This window comes from Zosterops lateralis (genome assembly GCF_965231275.1).
Source record: "Zosterops lateralis genome assembly, chromosome: 4".
Taxonomy (NCBI): Eukaryota; Metazoa; Chordata; class Aves; order Passeriformes; family Zosteropidae; genus Zosterops; species Zosterops lateralis.
In genome coordinates, this window is record NC_139765.1 from 6,404,352 (window position 1) to 6,429,369 (window position 25,018).

Here is a 25,018-nt window from a genome sequence, read left to right on the forward strand (position 1 = left end):
GGAAGAAAATGAACCTTATCCCAGCCAAAACCCCAGCACTGGGGACTGTCCCAAACTTCAGGACTCTGAAGAAAGAAAAGTAATGGCATTGCTACATAAATACTGGAGTTATTTGTACTATTTGTGCATGTTATGTGTTTTATCCTGAATTATATGCACTAGACTCGTGTTGGTGCAGAGAAAGCAGAAGTTAGCCAGGTGAGGAGAGGTTAGGAAGGGCGGCGGCCTCATCTCCTCAGTGTTCCAGGCCGGGTTGGATGGCGTGTGGAGCAAGGAATAGTGGAAGGAAACTCTGCCCAGCGTATGGGGCAGAACGAGACGACCTTTGAGACTTTTCCAACCCAAATTGCGATAACAACAAGGAAACCTGACAGCGCTTTCAGTCACTTCTGGCACTATTTTTCTCGCGCTGTTGGGCCAAGCAGCTCCAGGCCTGCAGGTCCCTGCGCCACGCGGCCCAGCCCAGGCCCCGCCCGCGCCTTCGGTTTCGATTCCCGCCCGGCGCTGCCGAGAGAAGAGTCCCCGCCCCGCTCCTGTTCCTGTCCTGTTCCGTTCCCCGCAGTCCCGCTCACAGTCCCGACTCAGACAGAGCGGCACGATGTGCGATCCCGCCGTGTCGTGTTTCCTGACCCAGGCGCTGTGTGCCCACGGCGGGCGGCTGGGGCTGCGGGAGCTGCAGGAGACCGTGGGGCTCTCGGCCCCGCAGCTGCACGACACGCTGCGGGCGGCGGGGCCCCGCCGGTTCCTGGTGGCCCAGGGCGGCACGGTGGTGGTGGCCGTGACCGACGTGCGGGTCTGTGTCCTCAAGGAGTGCGACGGCTGCGAGCGGCTGCACCTCTGCAAGCTGCACCTGATGGGCAGGTGCAACCTGGGGCCCAGGTGAGCCAGGGCAGCCGGGGGGGGGCTGGGGGCGACCGCAATCCCCTCATCCCCAAACAAACCCCTCACCCCAGTCCCCTCACCCCCAAACCCCCTCACTGCCCCCTTCCCCTCTACCCCAATCCTCTCATTGCCCCCAATCCCCTCACCCCCAAACCTCTCACTGCCCCAAATCCCCTCATCCCCAAACCCCCTCATGCCCCCAATCCTCTCACCTCCAATCCCCTCATCCCCAAACCCCCTCACACCCCTCATTCCCCTCACCTCCAAACCCTTCACTGCCCCCAGTCCCCCTCAATGCCCCAAATCCCCTCATCCCCAGTCCCCTCCACCCCAATCCCCTCATGCCCCCAATCCCCTCACCCTAAACCCCCTCATGCCCCCCAAACCCCTCACTGCCCCACAAACCCCTCATGCCCCCAATCCCCTCACCCTAAACCCCCTCACTGCCCCACAAACCCCTCACTGCCCCAAATCCCCTCAATGCCCCAAATCCCCTCACCCCCAAACCTCTCACTGCCCCAAATCCCCTCATCCCCAAACCCCCTCATGCCCCCAATCCTCTCACCCCCAAAACCCCTCACTGCCCCATAGACCCTCATCCCCAATCCCCTCACTGTCCCCAATCCCCTCACTGTCCCCAATCTCGTCACTGCCCCCCAAACTCCCTCACTGCTCCCCAAACCCCCTTACTGCCCCCCAAATCCCCTCACCCCAAACCCCCTCACTGCCCCCAATCCCCTTGCCCCCAAAGCCCCCAGTAACCCCTCACATCCCCCAAACTCTCTCACAACCCCGCTCATGCCCCCAGTAACCCCTGACACCCCCCAAACCCCTGACACCCCACAACCCCTCGCATCCCAAACACCACTGCAGGTGCTGCTCCCGCCCCGGTGCCCCGGGAGGAGCGGGCACTAATCCCGTTGGATCCTTGCTCCGGAAGGACTCATGTCCTGCCCCCCCTGTGTCAGTAGAAGCCGGCTATTTGAGGTTTTTTAATTTCCTTCCTTTTCTTGTTTGTTCAAATCTACTCATCTCCGCACCCATCGCTCAGCCCCCACCCTGGCATCTGGGTGAGATAGTTTACACCTATTTATTTCTCGGAAGGAAAAAGCAAAGTGCTGACGTTGCCCTCTGGTTTTGGTCTCTAGAATAGAGTTACCAAAGTTGAGTTTTGCAGTAAGTCACTGCTTGGCTTGTGGCCCTTTCTTTGAGAGGCACTGTTTGATCAGCCGGGTACATCAGTCTCGGTTTCTGGAATGGGCCACAGGTGGCCAAAGGTGGTGCCTAAATTAAAAAACATAAAGGAAACCAAAGGCAAATGCAGAATGTTATGAATGCTAGGAGACCAGCTGTGATTTCAGCTTTATTGGAAACAGTCTGGGAAGAGCAGCCCAGCTTTGCCACTGCAATTACTGATGGAAGAACTTTGTAGTTGAAGCCCCCAAGCCCCAGGTCTGGTGCTGGTGCAGTGTTAGGAATGTGCATGATCCCACTGGATCCTTCCTCTTCTGCCCCGGCAAAATGGATCTCTGTGCACTAAGATCTGGATAGCACGAAGGGGAAAAGCCATCTCTCGCTCTCTCTCATCATTAGGATGATAATATTTTCATATTTTTTTGTTACAGTACAGACAATACAGTAAACTCTCATGGCATTCACTATTGGAAATGCCTTGATGTGTGTGCAGACACTCATGATGGATGACTTTGTGTGAATTACAGTTTGCAATGAAGCAATTCCCTTGAAAATGATAAACCATTCTGTCCTCTCCATAACACCAAACATTTAAAATCACTTTGGTATGCGTTAAAAATTAAAAAAGCAAACAGCATACCTTTCATGGGAGGGAGCTTGATTAAAATGAAAGGGCAGAAATTCTGCTAGGTGGACCACATAGATCAGAACAGAAACTATTTTTTAACTGATGAGGTTAATCTAGCCTTGCTTCCAGGTCTTGCATCCTTTTTGTTTTAGAACACCTGGAAAGAAAAATGTCCAGGCAAGTTACTTGGGTCTTCTGTTTCTGTTTAGTAGAATCATTATTTTAGTCCAGTTAATCCTGTTTTTAACTAATGTCTGGCAAGTAGCTTTTCACTGTTACTTTCTACTTTTCCTAAACATCTTATTAAACTCAACTGTGTAGTTATCATTGTATTTGTAGAGTTTTTCAACTCTTTGATTTGGAAACACAGACTCGAGTGATGTAGATGAGTGTGACTGTCAGTGGAGTCTCAGGCTGCCTGTGGAGAGACACTGGTGATGCTCTGTAGCTTACCTACCTCCACTGCCATTAATTGAGTGCCTGCAGCATCTAATACTCTTGGAAGGTTGTTCCTCAGGACCAAAGACAGCACTTCTGCCTTTTCTGTTTACTTGCATGCAAAGGACGTGTCCAACAGGTAGCAGGGGTCAAAGGGAGAAATACCTACACAAGGGTCTGTACAGAAGGATTGGATCAGACACAACTTGGGGTAAAATTCACTAGGAGAGCTTCAGGAGTTAACTAGAGGCTGAAAGAGTGAAGGGATAGACCTGAATCTGGTAAATCAACAGGTACTTTTAGTGTTTGAGTATGTCTTAACTTAAGGCTGTATCAGATTCTGTGTTGAAGATCAGGACATATTTTGTTGAAGATCAGCCATATTTTACTGCATTGAATTAATGCACAGGCCGACTTTGTGTCTCCTCTCTGTTACTGATGTGCAATACCATTTCAAATAGATGTAAAAAAATCTGCAATCTCCCTCTCTAATTCATACTCATCAGACTTTTGGCTTTGTAAGTGGCAGCACTGACATAATTATTGTAGCTTAATTGCTTCCTTAATCAAAATTTTAAAGTTAAACTTTCTTACCTGCTTTTTGGTAAAACTTCACAGCCACTGAAGATAACAAAATGTGTTGTTTTCAACACATTTTCACTGTCATTTTTGTTTTATGCAGACTCTTGCATATTTCTTTACTTGCCACCCCTAGGACAAAACCTTTTATGTTAACAAAATTAAAGCTGTTACAACTTCAGCACTGTTGGTGTACTCCTTTAAAATTAACTTTCTCTCCAGCTGTTTAGCTCGTGTGACTTGACTTGGATCTTCCTGGAGGCAAAGAATTTGTGGGGTTTGGCTGCATTGAAGTTAAAAATGAGGAGGGATAGGGTCACTGCACTTGACAGAAGAGTTCTGATGTTTAGTCCATTCTCTGGCTAATTACAGGCACCATCTAAATATCCACAGAGACTCTCACCAAGCCACCTTTCTCTCGTGGCTTTTTCCAAGTCTTTGCACATTATCTGAGGTTCTTTAAATCGACTGAAGGAGTAAACTGATATTTCTATGAATTTTCTTGCAGCTCTTGTAAGTACTCCCATGACATCCTGAACGCGGAGAACAAAAAAGTTCTAAAGAAACATGATTTGTCTGGCCTTAGTGAGATTGAGCTGCAAGTCCTGCTTCTTCAAAATGATCCATTCTTCCTCCCTGATGTAAGTTGTACTGATGTCTTAAGAGAAAGTTTTTGTTCCTTAGGAATGGGAGAGGGCAAGAGAGAATGTGGAGTTCTGATCCTACTGTCCAGCTGTTAGGATATGAAACAGGATTAGTCAGAATGAAGGAGGAATGGGAAGGGCAATGTGAAACAATATAAATCCAGATCTGTGAAAGGGCTGTGTAATTTAAATAGTAAAAAAACCCACCCCACAGCAGTAAAAGTGTTTAATAAATACCCAGAGACATGCATCTGGAGAGGGCCCTGTCATCTGAGATGTGCCAGGAGCAGACCTGCCCTCTGATAGCAGGAGGTGGGCAGCCAGGCTGCAGCCTGCCTTGTGTGCCATTTCTGTTATCCCAACAGGATGGCCATAAAGCTGCTCAAAATAAGTAAACAAAATTGTCAGCAGCTTCACCAGAGGTTTACAAAGGGTGAGATAAGAGAGAGTTGAAAGATCACAATAATTGTACATGCTTTCAGAGTAAAAGGTATGACCAAAACCCATTTTGTTGCTTCTTCTCTTTGAGATGATGGAGGCTAGGAAGTGAGTGCCCCTTCCCTTATCCAGTCCATACAGGCCTGCACACATTTTGGGGCTTGAGGGTATAAGAGATAAGAAGAATCTGTGAGAAAATGACCAAATGACTGCAGTCAGTTTTGTGTCAAATCTGTCTCTTCCAAAGTGCATGGAGTTTTTGTATTCTGACTTTCTACAAAGGAACCTTTGCCCAGTTTGTATGCCACTCATTGATTTTGTTAAATTTGGCTGGACATTCCATTCTGGTTCAGCATGTGTGTTTATAAGGGCAACACACTGTCTTCAAGGTATGGCTTTTTTCAGTCAGTCATATCCTATTCTGGCTACTGCTGCTCCTGGTAAAGAAATTACAGAAAGTACTGCCCTTGTCTTTTGCAGGTTATAATCTCCAACAGATTTGTTGATGCAACAGTTCTATTGTTTCTTTGTCCCCTGCTGTGAAAGTGCTAGACTTTGACAAAATAGGTGTTTTTTTTATTGTGTAGTGTTTTAAAGTATGTTTTACTGGCAGACTGAAGGAGCACAGTGGTGATAAACAAGAATTACTAATTGTGCTCAGTAATGAGCAAATAGTAGCAACTATTCTTGGGTGGTATTACCCTTGAGTGCCTACTAGAAATCTGTTCATCCCTCACCCATGGCAGGCATCATTAATTACCTGTAATTGAGCACTTTAACTCCTATCATGCAGTAAAATAGCAAAACCAAGAGAAAACTGTGATCAGTGCAGTCCATTCATAAACCTGAGAGTTTGGAGGTGGGATGTAAAAGCCAATTTGGCTGTTTCCTGCTTAGAAGTGCTGACTGGTTGTGTGTGTGAAGATGTGGCATGTAGGAAGCTCTCGAGCAAGAGGATGCAAGGGGACAGCTCCATGAAATGATAAGTAATTTCACACAGTGTACGTCTTTTTATGGAGATCTTTGTTCCTTGTTGTTCATTATGCTGTAGGGTTTTTTTGAATAGAATAACTGGAAACCACTCTTGTTTTATGCAACTGTCTTGCATCCATTTTTGGCACTTCTAAGTTTGTTGGATTGGCTTTTCTTGGAAACAAAATATGCAGAACTTCAAAACCGAAAAAGCACGAGTCAGCTTAAAATACCTGCACCTCTATGCAAGAAATCTGTCTAGAATAAAGAAGTCACAGTAAACACATGCCTTTTAATCACCATTTTTCTGCTGTTAAAGCTGCATGGTGGACAAAGAAAAATTCTAACGTGCTTTTCCATTTCCTATTGTATCCTCCCCACTTTTAGCCCTGCCACTTCTACAACAAAAAAGGTCATCACTGTATGCAGCAAAACAACTGCGACAAGCTTCACGTTTGTCGGTACTTTCTCCTGGGGAAATGTAAATTTCCTCAGTGTGTGATGTCCCATAACCTCCTGGATCGCCATGCATCCAGAGTGCTGGAAGCTGGAGGCATTGATGGGAGGATGGCTTCAAACTTCCAGGCTATCTGTGACTACAAACATGTGGAATTCAACAGGCAGCCCAAGAAGGGCTATGGTAAGTTGCAAGGAAAAGTGGCCATAAACATGATTTGGAGTTTGATAGAGGTAGAAATTGTTCTTGCCTCACCTCCCAGCTAAACCCCATCGTGCTTTTTGGTGCTTTCAGTACACAACCATAGAGCAAGAAATAATGGTTGGCAAAAACCAGCAGTTACAAGGGTTAAAGAAATGAAGATAACTCCGGAAACAGAGAAATCCACGCTTCATGTGCCACCTTCAAATGGTAAATACCTAGATAATAGTACCAACCCTTTCCTTGTGGAATCAGCTTTTGTATTTCTTCTCTTGAAATATATATGTATTTTTTCCCTCTCTGCTATTACGCACTTGCAAGTGTGGAGTAAGTCATGGCACAATCATGTGGGAGGAAGAATTGCACTTTTATTGCCTAAAGTAATGCATTCAAAACAGCAGTTGAGTGGCTGGCACTAACTGTGTCTAGCTAGGGTTTCTAACTGTAATTGCACCTCTGTTGTATCAGCAGTGGAGTGCCAGTAGAGAATGACACATGTAATGGACATAATTCTCCACAGAGATTGGGATATTGCCAGCCAGCTGAGCTTCTGGCCCAGCAGTGCTGTTCATTCATTCTTCTCCTGCAGGTCCCAGCAGCACTGCACCTGCTCAGAGCCAAGACAAGCTGCAAACAGGAGCAGGAGACAAAGATAAAGGTATGGATTGTTTCTTATTGTTTCTTACCCTCCATCTTGAGACCAGTGGTTTTCATTGGGACTGGAATTCACACAGCCTGACAGCTCCCAGAGGCAGTTGAGTGCAGGTGATGTGCTGAAATCCATGGTAGCAGCAGAGCAGTGTTGGGATTTCTGCCCAAGCATTGTGCAGCGCTCTGTACTGTCCTGGGCACATTTTGTCCTTCCTGGGAAGGTGACAGAATTATTTCTGTACATTCAGTATCTTTCCTTGCCTTCTGTCCATAGGCAATTAGTGTAACTTTGTCAGTAGAGATGTCTTGATATACCTTCCAGTGAATGAATAGCAACTTGTAAATCTCTTGGTCTTCTGTGCAGAGGGACCTTGACTTTAAAGCTTGTCAGGGTCCAGTACTCTCTGAACAGGTTTTTCTAGACATTCCACCTGTGGATGATGTCATGTTTCCTATCAAATCACGTGTGATGGACATAATTCTCCACAGAAAATGGGATATTGCCAGCTCAGTTTCTGGCCCAGCAGTGCTGTTCATTCATTCTTCTCCTGCAGGTCCCAGCAGCACTGCACCTGCTCAGAGCCAGGACAAGCTGCAAACAGGAGCAGGAGACAAAGATAAAGGTATGGATTGTTTCTTATTGTTTCTTACCCCCACTCTTGAGGCCAGTGGTTTTTCATTGGGACTGGATTTCACACAACCTGACAGCTCCCAGAGGCAGTTGAGTGCAGTTGATGTGCTGAAATCCATGGTAGCAGCAGAGCAGTGTTGGGATTTCTGCCCAAGCATTGTGCAGCGCTCTGTACTGTCCTGGGCACATTTTGTCCTACCCAGGAAGGTGACAGAATTGTATCTGTGCATGCAGTATCTTTCCTTGCCTTCTGTCCATAGGCAATTAGTGTAACTTTGTCAGTAGAGATGTCTTGATATACCTTCCAGTCAGTGAAGAGCAATTTGTAAATCTCTTATTCTTCTGGGCAGAAGGACCTTGGCTTTGACGTTAGAGTCAAGTACTCTCTGAACGGGTTCTTCTAGGTATTCCACCCATAGACCGTGTCATGTTTCCTATCAAATCACATGTGTGATGGACATAATTCTCCCCAGAAATTGGGATGTTATCAGCTGAGCTTCTGGCCCAGCAGTGCTGTTCATTCATTCTTCTCCTGCAGGTCCCAGTAGCACTGCACCTGCTCAGAGCCAAGACAAATTGCAAACAGGAGCAGGAGACAAAGGTATGGATTGTTTCTTATTCCCACTCTTGAGACCAGTGGTTTTCATTGGGACTGGATTTCACACAACCTGACAGCTCCCAGAGGTAGCTGAGTGCAGCTGATGTGCTGAAATCCATGGTAGCAGCAGAGCAGTGTTGGGATTTCTGCCCAAGCATTGTGCAGCGCTCTGTACTGTCCTGGGCACATTTTGTCCTTCCTGGGAAGGTGACAGAATTATTTCTGTACATTCAGTGTCTTTCCTTGACTTCTGTCTGTAGGCAATTAGTGTAACTTTGTCAGTAGAAATATCTTGATATACCTTCCAGTGAATGAATAGCAGCTTGTAAATCTTGTTCTGGGCAGAGGGACCTTGGCTTTAAAGCTTGTCAGGGTCCAGTACTCTCTAAACAGGTTCTTCTAGATATTCCACCTATGGATGATGTCATGTTTCCGATCAAATTACACATGTGATGGACATAATTCTCCACAGAAAATGGGATATTGCCAGCTGAGCTTCTGGCCCAGCAGTGCTGTTCATTCATTCTTCTCCTGCAGGTCCCAGCAGCACTGCACCTGCTCAGAGCCAAGACAAGCTGCAAACAGGAGCAGGAGACAAAGATAAAGGTATGGATTGTTTCTTATTGTTTCTTACCCCCACTCTTGAGGCCAGTGGTTTTCATTGGGACTGGATTTCACACAGCCTGGCAGCTCCCAGAGGTAGCTGAGTTGCAGCTGATGTGCTGAAATCCATGATAGCAGCAGAGCAGTGTTGGGATTTCTGCCCAAGCATTGTGCAGCGCTCTGTACTGTCCTGGGCACATTTTGTCCTTCCTAGGAAGGTGACAGAATTATTTCTGTACATTCAGTGTCTTTCCTTGCCCTCTGTCCATAGGCAATGAATATGGCTTTACCAGTAGAGCTGTAACCTCGATACACCCTCTCAGTAGCACTGCACCTGCTCAGAGCCAAAACCAGTTGCCAACAGGAGTGGGAAATAAAGATGAAGGTAGGATTGTTTCCAACCCTCCAGTCTTGAGATGAGCTTATCTAAAGAGAGGTGACATCACGAAGGTGTTCTGGCTCAGTGAGCCCCACACAGCCACTTGCTCACTTCTCCCTGATCCCCAGGGGAGGAGAAAGAATAAAGGCAAAAAACCTTGAGGGTCAAGATGGGGGAGGGAAAAAAATCCTCAAATAATAAGTGGAAGAGGAAAACCAAGCAAAAGAAGTGATACAGAGGCAGTCACTCACTGCCTCCCATGTGCAGGCTGATGCCTAGCCAGTTTCCTAGCAAAAGTAGCTAAACCTCCTAAAACTCCCTTTTATTACTGAGCTTTATGTTATATAGTATGGAATAGGGTGAGTTTGGGTCCTTTGCCTACTTGTGTCCTCTCCCAAGCTATTGTGCACACCTGGTTCTATTCACTCTGGGGGCAGGGTGAAAAACAGGCCTTGATGTCTATCACTGCTCAGCAGAAGCTGGGGCATGAGTGTGTTAACAGCATTGTTTTGGTCCAAAGTCTACAACAGCATCATATGGGTTGCTATGAAGAAAATTACATCTTATTCTAGCCATGTGCAGTACAGTGACATTTCTGATGTAGCAGAGTGATGGAAACAAAATACAAATGTTAACTTACAGCAATGACAGTGCACTGTTCAATCATAATAATAATGGGATTCCTATGCAGATCTGTATAATATACTTACTCACTGAGTGTCCCCAGTCCCTGGGGGAATTGAAGCCAGCTGAAGCCTGTTGCTGTTTTCAAAACGCTTTGGTTGGTTGTTTAGGTTTAATACCTCTGTGTGGGGCTGAGCCCTGTGTTCATTCCCCCCATGCTGGTCTGGCTGACTCAGAGATAAACATTTCTCCCCCAGTCAGTCTGCTCAGCTGACAGTGCCACTTGTGCACCCTCTGCTCCCCTTGGTGTGGGGACAAAGTCAGCTTTTTTGCAAGAACCATGGTCAGTCACACCCTGTGGTGTTCTGAGCTTCCCAACACTGCCCTTGCCCTTCCTCACTGAGACTTTTTCCAGTGTCAGGATTTACTGTTCAGTCACAAAGCCTTAACTTCTGTGTTGGGCTGTATGGGAGATAGATCTTGAAAGTGCTTGACTTTGTTACTGCAGTCAAATCCTTGTTGTTTCTAGTACCAAAGTACCAGAAGTTCCAAATGCAGGATCTTTCTCTTGGAGCAAATATGGACTGCTGTGTTCTTTGCTGTAGGTAAAAAGGACAGCTCCTCTGTTGAAGATTCAAAGGACGACAAAAAAGATAACTGTGATGAGATCTGTTTGTTCTATGTCTGGAAATACTGCAAAAACAGGGGTGAGCTTTATGAAAAGTAATGTTGTTGTTGAAGAGTTGTCTGCACTGTCCTGTCCTGCTCAGTGGCTTGGGCTAGTGGTGACAATTGTGCCTCCTCAGTAGTTTCTTTTCTTTCCAAATCATTAATAAACACTGTCAGAATTACAAACATAATCAGAGAAAAGCCAAATGGTGTACTTAAACCCTTTCTCCTCTGGATAATCCAGCCTATTTCAGCCCTTTTGATGGGGACAGGCTTTGGGTACGTTTCTGTGGCAAAGCCCTTTAAGTGTGAAGTGTTATTACCCTTTCTGTAGCCAGAAGATCAGGTTATGAGTTGACTTTATGCTGTCATCATTGACAGCTCACAAGTGTATACCACTCTTTATTCCTGCTGTATCTATCCTATGTACATCACATAATAGCCATATTCTCCCTCATTAACTCCTTTAAAAAGTGATCTGAGGTGTTAAAACATCTCTAAAAAACACAGTAGTTGTACCAGGTAAGCTAAAGATAAATCTAGTCCATTGTCTTTTTGGTAGTGGCCAGAACAGAGGTCTGAGGGAAGAATACAAGTAATTGTATGGAGTGTCAGAAGAAAACCCTTCAGGCCTTGGCAACCACCCCATGATTTCTAAGGGACTCAGGAAAAGAGAACCAAATATTTCAGAGTGTTTGTGTGATGTGTGGACTGGACTTTACAGCTGAGACATTTGGTTGTGTGACACATAACGTGCACTTCCTATCTGCTCTCCCAGCTTCCAGTGTTGTGTCTCAGCAAAGGGAAGGTTCTGGTGCATTTCAAATATATTTGCCAGTATATATGTATATATATATATATTATATATATGTTGCTTTTCTTGGTAAGGCTGCAGAAACACACCCCTTCTGTTTTCAGCACTCTGTCTTCAATGCTTATACCAAAGCCCAGGAGAGAAAGCCTCAAGGTGTAAAAGATGCTGGTTCTGTTTTGTTTTTTTTTGTTGTCTTGCTCTCTGTGTTAATGATTGAGTTCTTGAGTTCTTGACTATGTCTGATTTCTTTACAGATAAATGCAAATCTGTTCATTACCATTTGCCATATAAATGGGAGATAAATGATGGATTGGACTGGCATGACCTTCCCATGATGGAGGAAATTGAAAAGGCCTACTGTGACCCAAAGAACAGCAGGTGTAGTAATGCTGGACTCCTTGCTTGGAGTATTGTGTAGGAAAACTTGTGTTTTCTTCCTAAAGATGTCTGATTTCTCAGCTTCTGGTTACTGAGCCTCTCAAAAGCTGGGAAGGATGTAAAAATGAGATTTTTTTTTCCTTTTAAAAAGGCAAAGTAAGAGTGATTGCATGAAAATCCCACCCCAATTTTGTCTTCTAAAAAGAACAAAACTGTATCTTGCATTTAAAACTCTGTGGAATGTAAAAACCAGTGGAATACAGTGTTTAAAATACTAGTATTTCAAATCATTAATCAGTTTATTTACAGTAATGAAGTTGGGGCTTTTGACAGCATTTCAGAACTGGTCCTTCTCTAGGGCTATTTCTCTTTTACTACAGCTAGTGTCTGTAATAACAATAATAGTAGTCTATTATGTGCCTAGAGACATTTTATGAAATGTCCTTTGTGTAAGCAGCCCATCTAATTCTTCTCTTTTTAAAAAATTTCTATTTTAAGAGTGTATTTTCCTTTTAACTCCTTTCTGAAAAGTCCCAGTCAAAGCTACCTGGATTGATAGGGCACCCAAGTCTGGCTTCACAAAATGGTAATCTAGTTTTGGGCCATGCCTCTTAAGGCCTCAGATGATTTTGATTTGCAGTTTTCTGGAGATCACAAGCAATATTTCCCAAGAAATCCATCAAAGTCTTCCTCCCTGGGAGTTAACTTTTCAAGCCCTCCAGGAGTAAGAGCCCAGGTGGCTCCAGTGATGAAATGCAGTTTGCAGAACTCACAGCTGTGGTTGCTGTGATTGCATCCTCTGTAACCCCAGAAAAAGAACAAAGTTCATAGGCTGCAGGTGTTTTCTGGCAGATTCAGTCACACACTTTGCACATTCTGCTTTTGTGCTAAGACTGTAACCACACTTGGTTATCACAGAAGTTCTATTCGCCACACTGTACTTGGAGCTTGACATTGTCTGTAAAGCTGTCACTGCTACATGTGATTGAAGTGGTATTTGGTGTCTCACAGGCCAGAGTACACTTCTGAAGCTTGAAAAAATGGTTTTCAGAGCTGCCATGTGCTGTGGAAAATAAATACTCTTATGTCAGGTCTAATTAAGTTTGGTCACATTATATTAAAGAAAATGGAACAAGCTTAAACTGGGGATTAGGGGATAAAATATGCACTGCTAACTATAATAAACCTGAATTTGTCATTACAGCTTGCCAAGTAGGCACATTGATTTCCAGACAATGACCTGCTGTTCTTCCTTGATTCAACGGCTCTCTACACCATCATCAGTCACAAAACCCACATTCCTACTGACCACAGAGTGGGTTTGGTACTGGAAGAATAACCAAGACAAGTGGATTGAATATGGAGAACAGGTGAGTTCACATCCTGCGCTTTGAGTCACTTCTGCAGGAATCTGTGGAGCCACTCTGCATCATTTCCCCTTTTCTCAACAGGATTAATTAAGTGAATCCTTGTGCTTGAATTTTACAGCATTGGGTAAGGCAGTGAAGCTACATCTGTTCATAACAGTCACGATAAAATGCTGACAGGCTAGAGGGAAGAGAGCTCCCTTTTGGAGTTGTCCATGGCTCCTGCAGAGATTCAACAAATAGGCACTGTCCTTTAAATGTATGGGAAGTAGTTGGCTCTTTTCTAAGCATTGCCCTTCTTCCTTGGACATACAAGGGTTGCTCTGCTCTCTCAGGTCAAATGCAGTCTTTTTCCATGTATATCCAAGTCCTCTGATGAGAAACTAATCTAGCTGAAAAATACAGGAAAAGAAATATATATAGAATCTCTCCTCCCCCCAAGGCAGATGAGTTTACCCCATATGGTTTACGGTATAGCAGCACAAATGGTAGAACCCAAAGATGATCCAGGGACTTGGAAAAGTACACAGGGAAAGGTGTTGGACAGAGCATAGTTTAAAAGACTCAGAATAACCTCAAAGAGTACTCAACCTCAGGGAGTCACCCTGAGAGGTGTCCCAGGTCCAGCTGTGCAGCTGCTCCTTAGCAGGGAGAGCTTGCAAGGAGCTTACTCAGGTTTTCCTCATTTGTGGAATGAAGTGGTTGGCTCATAGGTAAATCACAAGCAAAGTGAGAGGTAAGACTGAGACTCCTTACACCTGCAACTTTTATTTTTTCCTTGGCAGATTAGTCTTGGAAGAACCACCTGCTATTCATGCATTAATCACATCATCAGTGTTTGTTTCCAATGCTCACCATGTCACCCCGTTCCTTTGTGGGTTTTCAGAAAGCAGGTTGCAGCTAGAAAAGTTCTTGGCCTAGGTCTTTGCTTCCTTTGGAGCCTGAGCCAAACTAACTCTGGTTTGGTAAGGACTTGAGTGTCCCCATCACACCTGGTGACAACTCAGCCCTGACCCTCCTGCCCTGGGACTGGGTAGAGAGGGAGAAAACTCATGGGATGAGATAAAGACTAAAAGATAAAGTCAAACTCTGTGCCCAAGCAAAGCAGAACAAGGGATTCATTCCCCACTTCCCTGGGACAGGCAGGTGCTCAGCCATCCCAGGAAAGCTCCATCATAGTCACACGGACTTGGGAAGACAAACACCATCACTCCAAATGTCTCCCCCTCCCTTCTCCCACCTGCTGTGTGTGCTGGAGTGGCACCTTACGGTCCAGGATGTCCCTGTGGCCAGTTGGGGTCAGCTGTCCTGGATGTGTGTTCTCCCAATGCCTTGTGTCCCCCAGGCCCATCACAGGTGGGGTGGGAAAGGAGCAGAAAAGGCCTTGGCTCTGTGCATGCCTAAACTAAATAATAACTAAAACATCCCTGTGTTATCAGCACTGTTCCAGCACAAATCCAAAACACAGCCACTGCCAGCTGCTGGGAAGAAATTTAACTCTACCCCAGCCAGAACCAGCACAGCTTGTTACAGGAATTTAAATGGAATATATGTGTGCCCATCACTACTAATTATGTGTTTGTGTTTATGTTACAAATATTCAGTACTCAGCCTCAGGCCACCATAGTTCTGGTTATATTCCTTATCATCCTACTCTTAGTTTCCTCTTTCCCTCTACCCCAGCTAGTTATCCAGTTTATTCCTGACTGTGATACTTACCATTCTCTTTCTTTTTTTCACTTCTCCCCACAAAGGAAGATGGGATGAGCACGACCTCACCATCTTCTGCTGTTGTTGAGAATTTGTATCAAGCAGATCCGTGTGCTGTTGTACGTTTCCAGACTGACCAACATAATTATGAACTCAATCTTAAAGGTAGTAATTTTAAAGGTTCTCATCTACTCAGCTGTGCAGTGCTTTGTAGAGTCTTGCAAAGTCTCCCAGCTTTTAGAAGCTGTGACTCCCTTTCCTGACACCAACAGTTTGACTTACTGGAAGTGGGGTAGTGATGACCTAGAGGAAATTCCTTACAAAACTAACTTTCCCCCCTTATTCCTTGACACTCTCCAGACTCACATCTGACCAGAAATATAAAGGTTCATAGTCTTCACATAGTCATAGCAAACCTTAAGTAAAGTCAGTTAACTCTGGGAATGGTAGAAAATAGAAGTTAGGCATCTTTGTGCTGCTGTAGCAATGTGTAAAGGGCATGAGTGGCTTGAGGGAGGAGGCAAGATACAATCACAGAGTTACAGGAAAGACAGGAAGCTTATACAGCCTTTGTGCAGCTATTCCTCAGCAGGTAGAATTGACACTGAATATGCAGTTTTCATTAAAGAATGACTGATGATGACAAGATGACCCCCATCTTGTAGACTTACTAATGACTTCTTTTTTTTTTCCTGCTCTTTTTTCTCCCCAAGAAATGACTCAGACAAACATTACTTTTAAAACTCGAAGACAGATCTGCAGGCGACCAAAATTTGTGTCTTCTGAAGATGTGCAGAGGATAAAGACAAGGTAAGTGCTCTTTAGGTTGTTTTTTCATATTTTAGAAGTAATTATAAGGCAAAATGGCTCCCAGTACTGGCAGTAATTGTACAAAGAACACAGGAGAAAGTCTGTCCATGGGACTGAGCAGCAGAAGCTGTATCACAAACCAGTTTTAGTGCATCACCTGCTGCCTGAAGTACATGTTACTCCAGGTACTTCAGCCACAGCTGTTACTTAAAAAAGCAAATGCAAGAGGCCTGTGATGGCTGAGTGGCAGCATGCAGAGCCCGGCTTGCAGACTGAAGCTCTTTCCCGGTTTCTTTGTGGTTTATTTTGTTAATTTTTAAATACAGGAATTGGCCAAGTGGTCAAATCTGAGTGTTTGGAGCAGCAGTAGAATTACTAACACTTCATTTTCTTTCTGTCTGTGTGCAAGCAGCCAGAGGGATTCTTCTATTCCAAGCAAGACCTGTCCTAGTCACTGGGATGCATCTGCACTGCCTGATATTGGATACAAGGTATCTTTTTTCCCCTCCTTCTTGTAATTCTCATAAAAAGGCGCAGTTCAGAGCTTAACTAATCAACTGTAACTTCGTAAATGCTAAAAAGGGACAGGAGTAATTTCTTGGGTGGATGTGCTAAAGGTCTAAGTGATCTCCCAAGGGCTCATGAAAGAGGTGCCAAATTGCCTTGAACTTCAACTGCATTTTAGGCTTTCACATACCAAAAACTCACCAAACCAAAAACTCAGAGCTCCAAACAACACCAAAAATTCACCAAATTCAAGACAGGAAGAGTAAGTTTGGAGATCCAGGAAAGGAAGTCCGTATATTCTCCAGTACTGCCACATGTATCACAGATCTGAGCACAGACCTTGACCTCAAGAAATGGCAGAAATAAAGATCTACAGCCATAAAACAAAAACAGCATTGCAGTCATGTCTTCCACAAAACAAACCCAACCCCTGTTAGTCCAAAGTCTATGTTCTTATTTGATCTACAAAGACCAAAACAAGTGTCTGGGTGTTTTTTAGATTACTAGGTCCTGCAGTTCTTCTGGAAGGGCAGCACAGTTTGTACAAGTACTACAGGACTCTAGAAAAAAAAAGCTTTTTCATGTTAAACTTGTTCTTTGTGTAGTGGTTTTGACACTGCTTGAGGAACAGAAGCGTAAGAGGTTTTCCTTGTTGACTGTGTCACAGAATCTTGTGTGGTGCTGACCAGACTGTGCTGGCACAGATGCCCTGGGGGCAGAGGAGCACCAGTGTGTGTCTGTGTCAGTGTCAGGGGTGGAGTAAAGCACTTCACTTACAAGAGAGAAGGAGTGCTGTGTTGATATAAAATCACCATGTAACAAGATTTGATAGTGAAGGTGGCAGTGGTTTAACAAGATTTGATGGCAAAGTACACTTGATTATTCACTGCATAGAGGACAGGGTCAGACAAAACTGTTAGAGAGACCCTCCTGTTGAGTCATGACTTTCATAAAGAAAAGATTAAATAATAATGAAAGTGTGTGGGAATCTGGCAGGCAGCCCATTTGAAGATTTGCCTGTGATATTTGGAGCTCAGTGCAAGTACCAAAGGGAGTATGCTCTTCCCTTGGCTTATCAGCATCTTAACTAACAAACAAAAAATTTCCCAAAGAATGCCAGAAAGACAGGTAGCTCTGTTCTTCTTAGGTCTCTTGAGCTGTATGTACTTAATTGCTTCCCATACTTGCTCTGAAAACTAGTCATAATTTTAGTTGAGTACATTTATTGGGGTGTTTTTGGAGTCACTGGGGTGAATGTGGGAGGCTTTGGAATGCATTGCCCAGATCCATAGTATTTTTTGGTTGTACATGTGGGGATGTGTGAGTAGAAGGATTGCCTTGTTTCCCAGAGCTCAGTTTGCTTACTGAGTTGGCACCTTAAAAAACATCTTTTAACTTATGAGTGCCTTTCACAGGAAAGGAAAAGTGACAATGCCCATGATAACCTGTTGGCACTAAAAATGAAAGCCTGAGCTAGATTTTAAATCTTTCTGTGGGACCCTAAGGTGTTTTTTTTGCAGTAGGTAATATTGGGAGTGGCTGGGATTCTGCATGCTTGTGGTGACCATTGTAAGAGCTGACAGCTACAACTCGATGAACTGCCTTCTCTTCAGACATTGACAAATAATCCTGGCAAAATCTGCTGCGCTGGAACTGATCCATTTTAAAAAGGAACATGTGAGATAGGCAGAAAGTCATCTTGGCTTAAAATGAGATGCTGTGTTTTGGTAACATTGCTTATTTTTTGAGTGTTGCTGTGTCTTAATCTGTAAGTCATTGAGAATAGTTCTGCTGAAAGAAGTGTATAAAATGCACAGTGGAAATTGGTAACACTGATTGGAAAGCTGGTGTGAATTTCTCCTGTCTTTGTTTTAACAAAGTGGAAATAGTAGTTGTTAAATGTTTTAAAGGAAAAAGAAAAGAATTGATTATATCCTGAAACTTCATGCTGGGTTTAAAATTGTCTGTTTAATGTACAACTGAGAAGAGTGTGCAGGCCAAGGATTGCTGCCCTGTCCCAGGCACAGGATGCAATGTGAAGAGTGTCTGTGCATTTTATGGATGTCACTTCTGGTGAGGTCACTGCCACCAGTACCAACCCTGCTCCTTCCAAAACCCCAGTGAAGCAAAGCTCAGGGTGTGAGTCTGCAAGAAGCTCTTGTGCAGTCCCACACTGCATGGTGGGAATTACTGCCAGAGCAGTCATTCCTTTCCTTCTCTGCCTTGGGAACTCTGCTCCTTGATAACAGGGTAGCAAATGTTCACTCTCAGTGGGATTTTCCTTTTCAGGCCTGAAGGTGAAAAATGCTGAAGAAGTTGTGTAGTTATGCTGTATCAGTCTTCACCACCACCTTCAGTGTGGTGCTGTGACCTTTTATTAGCACTAGAAGCATCCTTGGGGAAATAAAAGATGTAGTACTGAAATACAGTGACATGATTTTCATCACCTGATGGTGAGCAGCTTGGGCTGTGCTGCCACAGACTGTGCAGACAATAAGTACTTGCACATCCTGATTGTTTTATGTGTTGTGCTATAAAGCTTTGGAAAATGCTCCTGTATTGAGACATTGGAAATTCCACTCACCTTTTTAAAGGCTTTTAAATAAATGCAAAGAAATAGTTCTTTCTTGTGCAGCTGACTTTATTCTTAATCTTTAGAATACTTCCCTGTAAGTGATCTCCTCATTAGTAAATACTTAAATGTAGTTGTGAAACATGAGTTGTATCCTATTTTATTTTTTTCTGTAAGCTCAGCCTTCTAAAACGGGGGAGTTTTTGCCTGGTAGGGTAAGATGTTAGTTTCTTTGTTACCTTTTAGGATGGCCACAGCTTTCCTGCTTAAAACACTTTGGAATGTGGGATTTTGGGATCTCACTTTGTCATGCTGAGTCTCCACTTGGCTTAAGTTGTGGTAAAGTGGAAAGTATTGCCAGGTGACATCAGCCTGCCAGCATCACACTTCTGCAGTTTATGGAGATAAATGTTGATTCTAGAAGGTTAAAGACACGAGTTACTTTGGAGAAAAGATGGAAAATTTATGCACAACATAAGCAAGCAGAAAAGCTCAATGTTTTAATTATGTTTTGCATTAAATTATCTCGGGGGAAAATGAGCATTTCTTAATGGATTTTTAAACACAAAATGTATGGATAAATAAAAGGATAATGGCTAAATAGACTTTGTTTCCGTTGGGAAAGGAGATGTGTTTGTTTAAGCAGGTATTTGGTGTCACATTTGTTTAGAAATGTAGGGATTTTTCTCAAGTCCATATTTAAGTGAAGCTTTCTACATTCTGACTTTGAAAAGGTAAGGCACTACAATGCTGGGAGGGTGTTTGTGTTTTGTTTGTTTCATCTTTAATAGCTGAAGGTCCCATAAATGTCTAGTTACAAGTGATGCTGTTATCTAACATATTTTGTTCTTAATCAGCTTTAGATATAGAACTGACACTATCTGGAATAATCTGTCACATTTTGGTTTTGCAATTTCTGTTCCATTGAGATTTAAAGTGTCAACTCTTGGAGGTGATAAACCTTTCAGCATCCTTCCTGAAGAGAGGTGAGGTGTCCTTGCAAAGGAGGAGTAACATAGTGATTTACTTGGTGTTTGGTTATTCACATAGTCAGGATCTAAAACATTTAATTACCCTTCATAAGCATAGTTTGGAGACCCTTCTGAAAGTGTGTATCTGCTGGAATTAGGGTTCTGTGTGTTCCAAGCTCACTGCAGCCTCATGCCTTCTTTTGCTTTGGTTTGTGTTTTACAGGCAGTGGTGATCAGCAACATGACCTGTGAATACAATGGAATAAAGCAGCTGTTTCATCAGACTATGAAAAATTACAGGATCCTTAAAATAGAGAGGATTCAGAATCCATCCCTCTGGAAGGTGTTTCAGTGGTTAGTACTTGTTTCTCTGTCCTTACGAGGAGACAGTCTCCAGGAACAGCTTGTCCTGTATGTGCTTCCTAGAAAAGAAAGGAGGTTGCCACCTGTGCCTTAACGTGACTGGTATTTCATTATTAGCAGTTTTGGAGTGAGATTGGTGTCTGAGGCCTTCCACAGCATGCCATGTTTCTCTTGGGAAGTTCCCTTTGCATGGCTCTTTGGGAGAGTGGGAGAAGAGCATGGAGAGAAGGATAAGCAGGATGCAAAAGTGGGATGAGGATACCCACAGGGATGTGGGGCAGTGATTGTCTCGGGGCTGGAGCAATCACTGACTGCTGCACACGTGCTCTGTTACAAATCTTTATATGAAATGCTAAAAAGAGTAAACGCTGCTTGGGCCTTTTTGTTCCAGTCAGATTTATTTAAGGTGCTTTTGCTGAACAAAGCCAGTATTCACTGAGAAAGAATCCTTCTATTTTAACTTGATGATCTCGGAGTTCCAAAGCTCCCTTCTAGTTTTCAGCATCTGCATCAGTGATACTGAACTCCAGGCTTAAAACAGTTGTCTAGTTTAAAACAAGAGTAAAGTATTGAAGGATTGTATGGCATGGTAATGGAGTAGAAAAATACTGCTCAAATAAGTGCTTTCACCTGCAAAATGACTGAAAACCCAGAAAGTTATCAGCTACTGATTTCATAAAACTTTTTCATCTAGCAAAACGTAAGAGGCTTCAAATGCATATTTATCCTCTTCCAATGAGGTAAATAAGCTAAGCAGGCAGAGTTTAACATTACCAAGTCCCAAGGATGATGGAGTAATTTGGGTTGGAAGAGACTTCAAAGCTCATCCAATCTGCCATGGACAGGGACATCTTCCACTATCCCAGGTTGCTCCTAGCCCTGTCCAACCTGGCCTGGAATAGTTTCAGGGATGGGGCAGCCACAGCTTCTCTGGGCACCCTGTGCCAGGGCCTCACCACCCTCACAGTAAGTTCTCAATGAACAAGTTTCAGGCTGTTGCTCTTAACTTTTTATTCACTAATTTACAAATTGAAAGGATTCTCCCCTCCCCGGTGGCTCTGGTTAACTTGTAGCTGATGATTTTCTGAAGAATATCACTGTCTTGTCCACTTCAGCAGCCTGTGAAAACCTGAGAGGTGTCTGGATGCTGTAGGATAATGATGGGAAATACGAATTAAGCCTTTTGTTGTTATTTCCCTTTTGGCCCTGCTCAATTCAACTGGAATAGTGTCAAATGCCTGAATTCCCTGAGTGAAGCCAGAATTACCTAGAATTGCTGAGCAGTGGTGTCAGTGCAGTGCTCATCTCGTCCTTGCTCATCGTGCTGCTGGTGTGTCTAGTCTTCCGAGAGGAGAGAGCAGCCTGGAAACCTCATCCAGCTGACATTTACATGGATGTTACATAGTTGTTTGAATTGTTTAACAAACCTCTTTTTCCCTTTTCTTCCATGGCTCACAGTCTCCTGTCCTTCATTTTTGTCAGGCAAAAGGAGAAGATGAAAAGGGAAAATGGAGGAAAAGAAGTCCAGGAAAAACAACTGTTCCATGGAACTGACATCTTCTCCATGAAAACAATCTGCACTCAGAACTTTGACTGGAGAATTTGTGGAAGCCATGGAACTAACTATGGGAAGGGTATGTAGAAAGTGAGATGTCTGCTGAGACTCCCCTGATAGTGGAGTAAATTTCTGAACTCTTTATTTAACTATAGACAGTGAAAAAAAAAAAAAAAAGAAGAATTGGTATTATGATCCTTCTGAAGAGGGCCAGGATTTGCTTTGGGTTGGGAATAAGCCTTCTCACAAGATGTCAATAGCATTAGAGCATTCGGGTTTGCTGCAGGTGGCATTTTCTGATGTCTGAGGTCATAATTTGAATTTACAAGAGAAATTAGTTTGTTTGGCAGGGAGCAGAGGGGTGTGCATCCCCTCAGTGTGATCATGAAGATCCTCAGGTTTTCTTGTCTGTCCTTCTCATCATAAGACAAAGACTGCAGTGTGCTTATTGATACAGCTTTTTAAAAGTTACTCCTAAAATAGCAAATACTGAATGGAAATTACATAGTGCAATCCCTTCTCTTGCAAAAATTTCAGTGGTATTCTGTAAACTGAGTAAGAGAAGTCCTGAAAGCTGAGTCAGATCCCTCCTGAAAACGCAGGGGATGCTCAGATTTTGCTGCCACTGAATAGATTTTCCTCACAACCACGTTTTCATTTCATTTTTTAGGCAGTTACTTTGCCAGAGATGCCTGCTATGCCCATTCCTACAGTCAGCCTGCACCACAGGGACGCCTGATGTTCGTGGCTCGTGTTCTGGTTGGAGACTACGTCAAAGGCAACGCCGCCTACGTCCGTCCTCCAGCCAAGAGTGCTGACAAGCTGTGTCTTTATGACAGCTGCGTGGATGATGAGTTCAATCCTTCTGTGTTTGTTGTCTTTGAAAAGCACCAGATTTACCCAGAGTACATAATACAGTATGAAAAGGAGAGAATAAGAGAGCAGAAAGAGGCAGGAATAAGAGCGTATGGAGAGCAGGGAATAGGAGCGTATGGAGACGAGGCAACAATAAGAATGCAAAAAGATGATAGGAAAAAATGTGTTATATCTTAGAGGAATGTGGCAATTTGCATCCCTCATCTTTGTTTTTCGTATTGCAGTTGTTCTCCTACTTGGTGACTTCTTTCTTTTTACTACAGTTTTCGGAATGTTAATCCAAACAACTTTTGCATTGAGGAGGGCTGGCAAAGCAGATGTTGTATTTCTCATGAGTGCCTTATCCTCCTCTCTTCCTCTCTTAAATGAAGCATAGATATTTCGATAACCATAGCAGGAAAATCAGAATTGTGGGATGGGAAATTGAGTGTTATGACTGCTGTGGGTAAATAATTGTAAATGCATCGTTTGAAAAAAAATAGAGAGGATTTCTCTTCACAAACAGTTAAAAGAAAAATTAACATTACTGTAGTTTTTAAGGAAGCTTTCAGGTTTTTAGTAGCCATAGATTCTTTTCAGAACAGAATGCATCTGTTCTTGATCCTCTCATCTATCATTATTATAAACAATTCAGTGTAGGTAATGATGACTTGAGCTTGTTTTCAAAGCAGTACTTGTTAATGCTGGTACATGTTTCGAGCTAAAATGGTAAACAAAAACTGAAAAAGCATATTTTAAATCCATGTTGTTAGTGTCTCGAGAAGTTTCATCTGTACAATGGCAGATGGATCAGAAAGCTGTTGGATCAGATTCTTTGTAGAAATTTGCAGTAACTTGCTGTAACCTATACAAAAGCAGAGTTCAGCTGAAACTGTGAAAGCCACCACATGCGAGTAAGCAGACAACCAAAACTTGGTGGTTTGGCTGCAACTGACGACCATAAAGGACACAAAGGCTGTGTCCCAACGAGCCAGGCTTTCCAGTGGATGTGGCCACGTAGCACAACAGGACAGGAGAGACTCCTTAAGGAGCATATGGACGGTCTGTCCTGTTGGTGCATTAATTTTCGTTTTCCAGACGTAGTACGGGACCGAAGGAGACCAGTGAGGTTCTCTCCAGGCCAGAACTGCTGTCCTGAGGCACCATCACATGCTCTGCTGCCCACTTGAGTGGGGCAGGGTGCTGACAAGTGAGGGTCCTCTGTGTGTTTTGTGGGCGATCCTGGGTCAGAAACCTGTGCAGTTCCTACTGGATGTTGTTAGCAGGAAGTCTGTAAGTGGATCAGACTCTCTGTACCAAATGCCATATTCAGGCAGTTTAGCTGTTCAGAGCGAAATTGGGAGTGAGGACAGAGGAGCAGTAATTTTTATATTCAGATAAGCTTTGCAAAAGCAGCAATAGCCTCTAAGATTTTTTTGCATCTGTGACACAAATCTGTCAACCACTCAAAGATAGCAAATTCTTCCCAAGAGGAACGGAAAAGATAAATCAAGAAAATCTTACTAAAATGACTTAAACTAAATGAAAATATGCGGGGAAGGTTTTAACACCTTTTAAGATCTCTCTTGTTTGCCTGTAGACTTCCTAAATTACTGAGCTTGCTGTATTTGCAAATAAAACCTGTTTTCAGACACTTTCAGCGTGCAGTTTGTCTTTACATAAACATGGCAAGACTAAATATGCTGAGTGAACCAGCCCCTGCCTGCATTCCCTGTCTTCCTCCAGTGTTTCTAAACCAGGGAACTGTACATGTGGACTGCCATTGTAGGGTAAGTGCTTAGCTAATTGCTAAGGAGAGATTAGCATGATTCAGGGAGAATATTTCTGTAAATTAACTTCCTAACTAGGAGATGTTTAATATTAAAGCAGTGGGGTAGAGTTTGTAATTAAACAGCTGCTCTGAGCAGTTCATGAAGTCCTAAGAAGGTGAAAGAATTGAGGTAGTGGCAGAACTGGTTTTAAATCTCAAGGTAGTGAGATACTGAGAGGTTCTAAGGATGTAATTCTTTAATATGCAGATGAGGAACTTTTAAAGAATCTGAATGAGGCACCTGTAGAAACCCCCACGCCTGGGAGGGGAGGGTGGCAGTGGGATGCTGACAGCTTGGGATCAGTCCAGTCACCACACACACACAATAAGGACACAGCAGTACAGGAACTGCAGAGCTGTTCATGGTCCAACCCACTCCAGGGCAAGGATGCAGCTCTCTGGTGCACAAGGCTTTGGCTTTTCCATCAGAGGAGTGGACCAGGGGTGAGAGCTGCAGCCTGGATTGCTCAGTGAAGGGGGAGGAAAGCTGGAAAATGCATATGCTGACTGCAGGAGGATGGAAAAGAAACAACAGTTCTCCCACCTTGTGGCACCTCAGCCTCTTCCTAACAGGCACCAAGGAAAGCCCCAGGGAGGCTGTGCCAGGCTTGGGCTGTGACTCTGTGAGCACAGAGACTGCTGCTCTCCACTGCTGGATGCTTCTGGCCACTGGGATGGAAACCAAATGGGTGCACAC

General features: G+C 43.8%; 1 protein-coding gene across 3 annotated transcripts; it reads left to right on the plus strand.

The window, feature by feature from the left end:
* The first annotated feature begins 544 nt into the window (after positions 1 to 544).
* On the plus strand, positions 545 to 24,135 carry LOC310908985 (protein mono-ADP-ribosyltransferase PARP12-like). Of its 3 annotated transcripts, none has more exons than XM_083860479.1 (17): positions 545 to 879; positions 4,230 to 4,362; positions 6,163 to 6,415; positions 6,527 to 6,643; positions 7,023 to 7,091; positions 7,639 to 7,707; positions 8,851 to 8,919; positions 9,188 to 9,301; positions 10,525 to 10,626; positions 11,657 to 11,780; positions 12,985 to 13,150; positions 14,902 to 15,022; positions 15,571 to 15,667; positions 16,077 to 16,158; positions 19,941 to 20,071; positions 21,563 to 21,714; positions 22,306 to 24,135. In XM_083860479.1, the coding sequence occupies exons 1-17, from the start codon at positions 599 to 601 to the stop codon at positions 22,686 to 22,688; spliced, it is 2,463 nt and encodes an 820-aa protein (XP_083716605.1). In that variant the 5' UTR covers positions 545 to 598; the 3' UTR covers positions 22,689 to 24,135. The 3 variants fall into 3 exon arrangements, with proteins under 3 accessions (XP_083716605.1, XP_083716606.1, XP_083716607.1); XM_083860480.1 differs by having other exon boundaries at positions 16,080 to 16,158; XM_083860481.1 differs by lacking the exon at positions 7,639 to 7,707.
* The last annotated feature ends 883 nt before the right edge of the window (positions 24,136 to 25,018 follow it).

What these genes read in the sequence shown, in the direction of transcription:
- LOC310908985 (XM_083860479.1), top strand. Translation starts at nt 599, where the DNA reads ATGTGCGATCCCGCCGTGTCGTGTTTCCTGACCCAGGCGCTGTGTGCC. An exon ending in ATCCATTCTTCCTCCCTGAT is followed by an intron (nt 4,363 to 6,162) that starts GTAAGTTGTACT and finishes CCCCACTTTTAG; the next exon opens with CCCTGCCACTTCTACAACAA. An exon ending in GAAATACTGCAAAAACAGGG is followed by an intron (nt 10,627 to 11,656) that starts GTGAGCTTTATG and finishes ATTTCTTTACAG; the next exon opens with ATAAATGCAAATCTGTTCAT.